The sequence below is a fragment of the Pocillopora verrucosa genome, chromosome 3 (assembly GCF_036669915.1).
Source record: "Pocillopora verrucosa isolate sample1 chromosome 3, ASM3666991v2, whole genome shotgun sequence".
NCBI lineage: Eukaryota > Metazoa > Cnidaria > Anthozoa > Scleractinia > Pocilloporidae > Pocillopora > Pocillopora verrucosa.
The window spans coordinates 15,720,514-15,732,386 of NC_089314.1; the positions used below are offsets into that span (position 1 = coordinate 15,720,514).

Consider the following 11,873-nt stretch of genomic DNA (forward strand, 5'->3'; position numbering starts at 1 on the left):
ACCATGGCGTGTCGACGACCGTAAGCAAAATTCGATTACGATTCTGGATTCCTCAGATTCATAACATAGTAAAGTCCATTAGATACAACTGCGTCACTTGCAAGAAACTGGACGAAAACCTCAACAAGCAGGTCATGGGACAGCTTCCAGAAGAGAGACTTATGCCCTCACCACCCTGGCATAGTACAGCCATCGACCTTTTCGGACCGTTTAAAATAAGAGACCAGGTAAAGAAGCGAACAATCGGAAAGTGTTATGGGGTATTGTTCAACTGTATGAGCACAAGAGCAGTTCATATTGACTTGGTAGACGATTACAGTACAGAGGCATTTCTACTTGCACTGAGACGGTTTACATCTCTCAGAGGATATCCTGCAAAGCTATACTCTGATAATGGTCCGCAGTTGGTAGCAGCTAGTGAAGAACTCCAGAATATGACGAAGAAATGGAACTTAAAAGAACTCGAAACATTTGGAGTGAACGAAGGATTAAAGTGGGAATTCCCATCCGCGGACGCACCATGGCAGAACGGAATATCAGAAGCCCTTATAAAATCGATAAAGCGAGCTATTACTACAGCGATCGGACAGAGCGTTATGACATTTCCAGAACTTCAGACAGTCCTTTACGAAGTATCTAATTTAGTCAACGAGAGGCCGATCGGTCGTCATCCAACTTCACCTGAAGACGGAGCATATCTCTGCCCGAATGACATCTTGTTAGGACGTTCTTCAACAAAGGTTCCTAACGGGCCATTTAATGAAAGCGCAGACCCCAGAAAGCGCTTTTACTTCATACAAAACGTTGTTGACGCATTCTGGAGCAGATGGACACGAGACTATTTCCCAAGCTTGCTCGCACGCCAGAAATGGCATACTTGTAAACGTGATGTCATGGTCGGCGATATCGTGTTAATTCAAGACAGTAACCAGATAAGGGGGAAATGGAAGCTCGGACGCGTCATAGCAGCTAACCCCGGAAAAGATGGCAAGATCAGAAAAGTTACAATTCAGTACAAGAATCCAGCGCCGAATGAAAAAGTTGGTATATACAAGGGTCGAGGATATTCAACAATCGAGCGACCTGTACAGCGTCTAATCGTACTGGTTCCTTTCCACGATGATGAAGATTCAAAGGACATTAAATGAAACTAACTTACGAAATGTAAATTAAGAATTAGGTCAATACCTTCGGGAGGCGGGGAGTGTTTCGGCCGCGACGAAAATTAGATACGTCATAGCTACTTAATTAGGTTAATCACCGTTAATAACATTAGTACGGCAAGCTTCCTCCCGAAGTCGACATCTGAGGCCATCGGGTATGTAAAAACTGTGGTTCGTTTTCTTTGAACTTTGTTCATATAACCTGATAAACTGTTTGTAATCATAGGTTTCGAAAGACTCATCAATAAACAACAGAAAGTCCTTTGAAACGTGGCTATTTTATACCGTTAACGCTTCGGTCGAGGAAACAACGACCTTTCGACGGGAACGCATTTTTTTAACTCAACAGAAGGAAACTTGCGAGGACATTTAATTCTTTTTGTTTGTGTTGTTTTCGTCATTCGTGCACGCTTCATAAGATCGATAAGATTCTCAGGCGATGGAGGTTGTATTTCAAAAACTAGGTGCCAAAATGCTAGAAAATGGCGCAATAATGAAATAATAAATCCCTTATTGGATGGTTTAACATGTAATACGTCCGGACATTTAGCTCGTTTTGCTACGCAACTCGCAAAATACCCGCGCGTATTATATGTTAAACCATCCAATAAGGTGTATGTAACGGTTCACTGTAAAGTTAAGCAACCACACAGAGGACGACAACGAAAATGCAATGTGGGAGGCTAACCTTTCCTTCTGGAAATTTCATTGAGACTCTTGAAACTATTTACATTCATAGAATGGTGCTGACAAAGACATAAAGCTTTATTTGAGGTTATTCGTGTTGTTTCTTTGTACAGTTTAGCAGATTGCAAAACACATGTGCAGGTCTTTGCCCTGCAGTGTTCTTCCTCCCCTTCTCTTAAGCGATGTTCTCGTTGCCAACGCTGTTGTGGTTGCGTAAATTCCCTATTGTAAAGAAAAAATGCAGTTTGCATGGAATGAGATAACCAAAGTTGTAATTCATAAGTCTGTTTATCGTTTCCTTTTCTCGTGATTCTGTGTTCTCTTAGTCGATACTTACATCTTGCTGACTTATATTCTATTTTAAATACAAAATCATGATTAGGATAGGAACGAAGGATCCTCCACTGTCACTTGCTACTACACACTCTAATAAATCACTGTACATATCAATAAATAGGATAGCCGAGATATATTAAAATGAACTTATTGATGCGTTTTAGCGTATGATGTACATAAGACAATGTATGTTCCAATGCTACGTCTTCAGAAGATACTTAACAGTACGACCAGTGTTTTCGAGTCTCCCCTGGATGCTAGTCCATTTCAGGGTCACCCCCTCCCCCTCCCCCAGCAGTTAATACACCGGTTCCCATGTATCATCACCCGACTGAAGAGAGGCATAGTAAAGGTTAAGTGTCTTGCCCAAGAACATAACGCAGTGCCCTTACAAGAGCTATTTTTTGGGCCCAGTGCATACTAACCCGGCATAAGGTATATTTTTTGGTCCAGCGCATACCGTGACAATTTGTCCACCACGCCCCCATGCGTCTCTTTACAATAGTGACAGGGTTCGCACTCACCTTGAAAGTCCTTGAAAATCCTTGAATGTCAAAATAAAAATTCACGGCCTTAAAAGTCCTTGAAAATTGCAGACAGTGCTGGAAAGCCCTTGAATTCACTAAATTCACCCCATTTTTCAGTCTGTTTTTGTGTCTACCCCATTTTTCAGCCTCTTTTTGAAATAGAGTAAAATCGGGGCGAAGAGTTGATATGCCGGGTATACGATATAGCGCTTAGTGTGTTAAATTCACTAAATTCACCCCATTTTTTAGTTTCTTTTTGAAATACAGTAAAATCGGGGTGAATAGTTGGTTAGCCAGGTATAGGACATAGCGCTTAGTATGTTAAATTCACAAAATCCACCCCATTTTTTAGTTTCTTTTTGAAATACAGTAAAATCGAGGTGAATAGTTGGTTAGCCAGGTATAGAACATAGCGCTTAGTATGTTAAATTTACAAAATTCACCCCATTTTTTAGTTTCTTTTTGAAATACAGTAAAATCGGGGTGAAGAGTTGGTATGCCGGGTATAGTACATAGCGCTTAGTATGTTAAATTTACAAAATTCACCCCATTTTTTAGTTTCCCTTTGAAATACAGTAAAATCGGGGTGAAGAGTTGATATGCCGGGTATAGGATATAGCGCTTAGTATGTTAAATTTACAAAATTCACCCCATTTTTTGGTTTCTTTTTGAAATACAGTAAAATCGGGGTGAAGAGTTGATATTCCGGGTATAGGATATAGCGCTTAGTATGTTAAATTCACAAAATTCACCCCATTTTTTAGTTTCTCTTTGAAATACAGTAAAATCGGGGTGAAGAGTTGATATTCCGGGTATAGGACATAGCGCTTAGTATGTTAAATTCACAAAATTCACCCCATTTTTTAGTTTCTCCTTTGAAATACAGTAAAAGCGGGGTGAAGAGTTGATATTCCGGGTATAGGATATAGCGCTTAGTATGTTAAATTCACAAAATTCACCCCATTTTTTAGTTTCTCTTTGAAATACAGTAAAATCGGGATGAAGAGTTGATATGCCGGGTATAGGACAAAGCGCTTAATATGTTAAATTTACAAAATTCACCCCATTTTTTAGTTTCTCTTTGAAATACGGTAAAATCGGGGTGAAGAGTTGATATGCCGGGTATAGGACAAAGCGCTTAATATGTTAAATTTACAAAATTCACCCCATTTCTTAGTTTCCCTTTCAAATACAGTAAAATCGGGGTGAAGAGTTGATATGCCGGGTATAGGACAAAGCGCTTAATATGTTAAATTCACAAAATTCACCCCATTTTTTAGTTTCTCTTTGAAATACAGTAAAATCCGGGTGAAGAGTTGATATTCCGGGTATAGGACATAGCGCTTAGTATGTTAAATTCACAAAATTCACCCCATTTTTTAGTTTCTCCTTTGAAATACAGTAAAAGCGGGGTGAAGAGTTGATATTCCGGGTATAGGATATAGCGCTTAGTATGTTAAATTCACAAAATTCACCCCATTTTTTAGTTTCTCTTTGAAATACGGTAAAATCGGGGTGAAGAGTTGATATGCCGGGTATAGGACAAAGCGCTTAATATGTTAAATTTACAAAATTCACCCCATTTCTTAGTTTCCCTTTCAAATACAGTAAAAGCGGGGTGAAGAGTTGATATTCCGGGTATAGGATATAGCGCTTAGTATGTTAAATTTACAAAATTCACCCCATTTTTTAGTTTCCCTTTGAAATAAAGTAAAATCGGGGTGAAGAGCTGATATGCCGGGTATAGGATATAGCGCCTATTATGTTAAATTTACAAAATTCACCCCATTTTTCAGTCCCTTGAGGAAACTTGGTTTGAGAAATCGAGAAGTTCGAGAAATAATTGGCCATTTCAAAGACGAGCGGGTACGAACATATTTTTTCTTGGTACCAACCTTCAGTATCGATTTGATTGAAAACGAGGCATGTCATCGGGAAGAGCATCCAAAAATTAGTAAATTTACCAAATTTGATGGTTATTGGTTTAAACACAAAGGCATGGTACACTTTTAAAATAAGAGGGCTTAGTATGGATTGGAGGACGCCTGTCCCTCCAATCCATACTAAGTGTACCATGCCTTTGGGTGTAAACCAATAACCGTCAAATTTGGTGAATTTACTAATTTTTGGATGGTCTTTCAGATGACGTGCCCCATTTTTCAATTCAATCGATATTGAATGTTTGTACCGAAGAGAAAATATGCTCGTGCCCAGTCCTCTGCTCGTTTTTGAAATGGCCAATTGAGGGTAAAATTGCAGTCTTTAAGTAAGGAAAGTAAGTAAGTAAGGCCATTCCAGGCGACAGAACTTTTAATGCATTTCTTTATAAATAGCAGCGAACCGTTGACATGAGAAAACGCGAAGTTGTCTCGGGGGGCAGGGTGACCCTGGGTGGAGGGTCACTCGCGTTGAAGGAAGCGTAACCCTGGGGGCGAGCCAACTCTTTTTTCCTTTAAACTCTTTGTCTCGCCTTCCCGAGACAACTTCTCGCGTGCCGAGTTTAACATAATTGCTAGAATATAGGTTTTCAAGGGCAAATTTGTATTGTTAACATAAAATTTAACTCAGCAAAGGTAACAGTAGCGGAGTAAACGAAAGGAACTTAAAGGAAGGAGAAATGAGGATTTGAATATTTAAACGAGCTCTAAGTAATTATGCAAGATCGACTTTGACTCGGTCAGTAAGAACAACTCTTTTCATATAAACGCTCTGTAAAGATGGTTTGGTATGGAGGGTAACCCTCCTACCAGGGACAACTCTCCTTCATATAAACAGGGCCTAACGCTGCTTGCAGTGTCTTATTCACAAATATTAGCTAAAAAATTCTCACTCTTTGACTCGTTATCCGAAAAACGTTGTTAATATTTGTCACACGATTGATTACAGTCATTTTTGCTGCACATTGGACTTCAAAGAAAGACATTATATCCCCATACGAGTGCATTGTTAAGCTAAGCAAGCAGGAATTAAGTCAGCTTGGGAACATGATAAAAATGCATGGAGTGTTCTTAAAAATTCCCAAGTACTTATACAACACAACAAATCAGGAGGACAAGTTTTTATTTCTTTTATATAATGTTAAAGAAATTGTGCGCGCTACAACTTGTGACCAATCATAGAGTACGCAATTTGTCGATGATTTTACGTTGGTACTAAATTATAGTTGCACTGCGTTGTTAGGTATTACTTTCTCAAGCATCATATTTCCCACGATTTCAAGTCGAATTCTGTAAATGTTATCAGTGAACCAAGACAAAAACAGTACATAGGAACATTTGTTTAATGCTCCAGAAATGAGAATGTTGTCTAGCCTTAGATCATATACAGACTTGTCAAAACTACGGTACTTATTACAAATAGTCAGTAATCCTTGTCCGAATACTTAATATAAATAGTCCCACTTCAACATCACTATCATTGTCATCATCTTCATCACTTTCAAACTCTTCGCCTGCATTCCAGAAATCGAGTACATTGACTTCCTGGACATTGTCAACCATGTAATTACTAACTTCTGGAGAAGGTGTGATAAACTTTTTAAACATATTACAAGCACCAAAAAGTCGCACACGCTCATCGTACAGTTGCTTTGTATGGATGGAATAAAGACCTTTGAGATTGTTAGAATCTTTAAATTCATGGTGACTTGCCAACGAAGAGAGTCGACCTTCAATTTCAAGACATTGGTTGAAATATGCAGTGATAGTGTTAGACATTTCAGCGTCTTGATATTTCATCTCCTCCCAACATCGCGAAATCAAGTTCTGCGCATCAACTGCTGACCTTTTAATGCACACAGGAACACCGTCTTTGTTTGGGATGTTGATGGAGTAGATGGCACTGCTGACGTCACTAACATCTTCCCATGAAAGAGGGGAAAATGAAGAGTAATCATGTTGCCGGAGGATGTCTACAGAAGAGTTAAATACTTTTAACTGCTTGCGCAGATTGGTATTCTCTTTGGTGACGCCCTTACACAAACGTTTCGCCTGAGCTTGGCCATCTATAACAGAAACAGTTATATAAAAAAGTTAAGTTATTAATTGATATGTGGGTTGAGTCCGTTCTTGGTTGTCGTCTTTGCTCTAAGGGGTCGCCAGTTTTTCCTGACCCTCAGCTGACACTAACCCTCCATATTCCAATTCAATCTCATGCACGTAAACTTAAAAACGAGCTTTCTTGCTCCATGGGTAAACAAAGTCAATTAACATTTTTAAGTTTTACAAAGAAAAGTACACGTCAAGAGCGCGTAGTTCGATCTTTTTATACCTGTGTATTTCTTTTTTAGGGAAAGAAGAAACCATCTTCTTCTACCGGAAACCAGAATTAGATCCAGGGTCTGTTTTGCTCTTACAGCCTCACAAGTCACCAAACTGGACCTGTATTGTGGATCTGACGGAGACTTTGAATTTTGAACTGTTTTTCCATCTTCAGAAGACGTTCATGCAGACTGACGAGAGAACAACAAAATACACAACTTATTAAATACAGATGCATGGTATATTTTAGAAAATAGACTAGCATACAAATCCAGTTATTTAAAACAGTCAACAACATCAACGGATAAATTATGAAAAAGTGTATACCACGCGACCTTGCGACGAGGAGGAGGTAGCTTTTATAACCACAGGGTTCATAAAGGAGCTCAAGTTGCGAAAGGACGGAAGGGAATTGCCAGCAAAATCCTTAAAATACATAAGGTATAGAAGGAAGCATATATAATGGATTGGATTGCAATGAGATGACTGTAACCCACAAACCATTGAATTGTACTGAGATGATCCACAAATTATTGGATTGTAATAAAATGATTGTAATCCACAAATTATTGAATTGTAATGAGATGATTGTAATCCAAAAATTATTTACGTAATAACCATGTGCACCATGCGCAATGGCTTTACTGTAAAATTCCAGACTGAGGGATGAAATGTTTGCTTTATGGACTGAGCCTCTGGGTACGGTCCATAAAGCAAAAATTCAGCCCGAAGTCTGTTAAGTTATTTATTATATGCCTTCACATAGGCAAAGCAAGCGGAATAGAGAGAACATCTACATTGCCTATCATTTACGTCACAATTTCATCAGGGTAATAAACTTATGAAGAAAATCTTCTTCAGAACTCATATTTAAAGAAGAGATACATGTTTTGTTCAATGTTCAATTTTGTCTTTTTTCAACGAAGTTTCTTTCAGGGAAAGTCACTAAGTTCACTAGGTTTTGTGGGGGGAAAAATCTGTAATGCCCATAAGCAATTACCGGGGGATTCTGGACCCCTAATTAACCAATCAGAGTGCACGTACTATCGCAGCCATATAATAATGGATTGTAATAAGATGATTGTAACCCACAAATTATTGCATTGTAAGGAAATAATTGTAATCCACAAATTTTTGGATTGTTATGAGATAATAGCATTCACAAATGATTGAATTTAAATTAGATAATTGTAATCCACAAATTATTGGATGGTGATGAGATGATTGTAACCCATAAATTATTGGATTGTAATGCAAATATTGTAATCCACAAATAATTGGATTGTAATGAGATGAATGTAATCCACATTTTGGTTTTGTCCTCGGGTACCGGTACACAAGAGCCGATACAAAAGACCAAAAAATACATAACAGCTAACCAATGACTCCTAAACAAAGAAAATACAATGGTTATTCCTTTACGCACCGGTACAGCACCGGTGCACGAGGACAACTAGACAGTTCATCAGTTATCTGGAATGCGATGGATCGTTGTGGGACTATATATTAATACACATAAACATGCTAAATGTGACTTTATTTGTAGATTGGAATTTTTATTTTCAGTTCTCGAAATGACAATAATCTTAAATATAAAATAACTGTCATGATATTCATTGTAACTGATGGCGAGATGACTGTTAAGCCGCACATGCATGAATCACTATTGTGAATACTGGTACTTGTAGCCCGCAAATAAATGGCTCTCATTAATTTAAATGAGATGCACGATTACTGGTTTATAAAATATTGTGATGGTTTGCTTACCTATCGACCCGTGAATTTTTGAGAGGTAAATAAAGGCTTAGAAATATTTATAACTTATCGATCATATCCGATCATCAAATCATCAGACAAGTGCCTCGAACATTAAACAAAGTAGAATACCTTTTATTATTAGTGATACTCACCTTGAAAATGATCGATAAACCAAATTTACGACCAGAAAGGTGTCGGCTAATTGCACAGATAAAGCGTGTGAGCTTGCAAATAAAGGAAAAATATATCTCTTCTGAATCGATCGATCCGAATTAGCGCGCCAGTGATACGTAGATTACACACGACATTTTAGCTACTCATTCACCCCTCCCCCAGGTCTAGATTTGTCAATAGGTCTATCCCGATTACAATGCATTAATTGACTGGTTACAACGTCATTACAAGTCCAGTAGTTACTGGGTTACAACGTGAGGAACGGGTGACAACGAAGGACCGTAGCCGCTTGAAAATACCGCTGACTAGCACGCGTGTTGATCGCTTTGCGAGCTGTGACTGCATCGTTGCTCGGTCCCAGAAACCGTCAATTCCCCCCCCCCCCACCCCACCCATCAGTAGGTATACTATCAGTCGATAGTATACCTACTATAAGATTTTACGTCGTTAGCTAATCGCGTAATTTCTTCAAGCCGGTAATATATTTACTATGATATTTTACGCCGTTCACATATCTTGTTTAAAAATAGAGAAGCCTTTACTGTGCTCTTTTCTGTTGTAAAGCACACAGGAAGCAGCTAGAGCAAGAAAGCAGTGAAGGGGGAAATGTAACGAACGGACGCTGACATTAATCGATCCGACAACGTCGCATTGGACAAATGGTTTTAATTTTCTACGGAACCTACTAGCTTCTATCAGTCATCAAAATAATTTATTCTGCTTGAGAGCTCGTAAAAACTGACATACAATTGGTAAAAATAAGACTATTACTACACAATGTACGTTAATTGAAATATCCTAAACTCGAACACGAGGGGCGTGATAACAAATCAGTCTAAACGAAAGAAATATCCTAATCGAAACAAAACTGCCTTTGGTGGTACACGTTTCGGTGTCTAAATACAAGAATAAACATAGAATAAAACATAGAATACCTCATCCCCTAGTCTAGAACTCTAGTACTTGACGATCCTTCTAGCCATCTTCCATATAATTTAGCAATAACACGTGTCTCGTTCACCGAAAAAAAAAACATAATCCCACAATTCCTAGGTATGGAGAAAGATGTTTTTCGTCTTGTCACGAGCGTGGGACAAAGAAAAAATTCTGAGTCCCCTTGAGGAATCGAACCACAGACCTTCGCTTCCGCGCTCTGAACTGTTGGCGGACAGATAAAAAACAAATAGTGTGATTTGTTACATAGAATATTCACAGCGCTGAACTTGAAGCTAAGGAAAAAAATATGGAAGGAATAGCATAAAACTGGTTAGGACGGTTTTATATGGCTGAAACAATCAGTAAACGATAGAACAGAGATAAAAATTCAAGCTCGAGCGTTTTTCGAGTGGTCAGTTTTCAAATGCCTCTGGTCTATGGCGTGTATGGTGGCCGAGGACTGCCACACAAAATTTTACAATTTTTCAAAGATTTAATAAAAAAATAAAAGAAAAAAATCAAAACTGAAAGTAAAATGGAACGTGACTGCAAAACAAACGAAAAACAACGATTGAAAGTAAAATGAAGTAGCAAGCAAATTTAAAAGCAAAAGTAATTGCATTATCAAAGTAAAAATCATTTCAAAATTAAACTGAAATCCAAGAGCAATTCATGGCGAAACTAGACCCTGTGAGCAGGGTAACTGGGATACCTGGATGGTACTGGATCCTTGGAATCAAGTGTAGTGATACTATGGGTGTCGGACTAGTATACTGAAATAGTGAGCCCAAGTCTGGCCAAGGGCATACACCTATTTCAAAACATAGGCATGCTATGCATGCAAGAGTTATTTTTTGTAGGGTGGGTGGATTACTTGAAACATTGTAAGTGGTCTACATTTTACAAAAGGAAAGAAGAGTATTGACGCGGAAAAGAATGAAAATGTCGAATTACCTCACACACAGGTATTTTGTGGCAGATTATGTGTTGTGCGAATAAATGTAACCAAAAATAGACTTTATGGGTGCCACGGATACCTGGTAGTACAAAATGCAGACAGCAGACTGCAGACCGGATCCAAAATATAGACTGTAGACTGCAGAGTGGGTACAAAATGCAGACTGAGAATCTGAAGAGTTTTTTACGTCTGGTATATAATAACATGTCATCTTACAGCTTACCAAGCGTCACACAATCGCTTTTCCACGATCGGAAATTTTCAACGTTTGGCCCGTTTGGCTCAGTTTCAAATGCCTTCATAACATGATCTACTTTAACAGCACCATCACTGAAAAATATGTCAAAATGACGAAGCCTTCTATCAAGCATCACACTCCACGCGTAAAACGGAAAGTCAAGAGTAAGGAAATCTAACATCTCTCATCTTTGTAATCCTTCCCTGACATATTTCAGGAAAGCCTCTTTAAGATCGGCTTTATTTTTCCACAAGGCCTCTCTGAAATCTGACATCAAAATACTAAAAAACTCTTCTAAATCACTCAAGATCAAAACAACTTCACAACTTGAGTAAATGGACACCACAGAACGCACGATGGGACATACAATCACGCCCGCACAGTATCATGGCAGTGGCATCCCTCGGCCACAGCGATATTTAATTAAACTTTCGTTTTGATTTGATTTTGTGTTTATTTTTTATTTCTACGTGAGTTTCCCTTGGATTTCAGTTTAATTTTGAAACGATTTTTACTTTGATAATGCAATTACTTTTGCTTTTAAATTTGCTTGCTACTTCATTTTACTTTAAATCGTTCTTTTTCTTTTGTTTTGCAGTCACGTTCCATTTAACTTTCAGTTTTGATTTATTTTTTCTTTTACTTTTCATTAAATCTTTGAAAAATTGTAAAATTTTGAGTGGCAGCTCTCGGTCACTATAGGCGTGACATACCGCTCAAAATTCAGCCAGGGTCGGCACAGTTAGATCTGTCTTCGACTTCAGTTTGTTTAGCGGTTTTCTTAAAGCGATGCCCCTGGGGATCCTATTGGATATCTCTCCCGTTTGGCACTCGTTC

General features: G+C 38.4%; 1 protein-coding gene across 1 annotated transcript in view; it reads left to right on the top strand.

The window, feature by feature from the left end:
- Positions 1-1,148, top strand: part of LOC136279598 (uncharacterized) — a 2,475-nt gene extending 1,327 nt beyond the window's left edge. The window contains exon 1 of the mRNA XM_066163537.1: positions 1-1,148. This exon is cut by the window's left edge and continues 1,327 nt beyond it. Coding sequence (XP_066019634.1) covers positions 1-1,148 — 1,148 coding nt within the window.
- Positions 1,149-11,873: the final 10,725 nt, after the last annotated feature.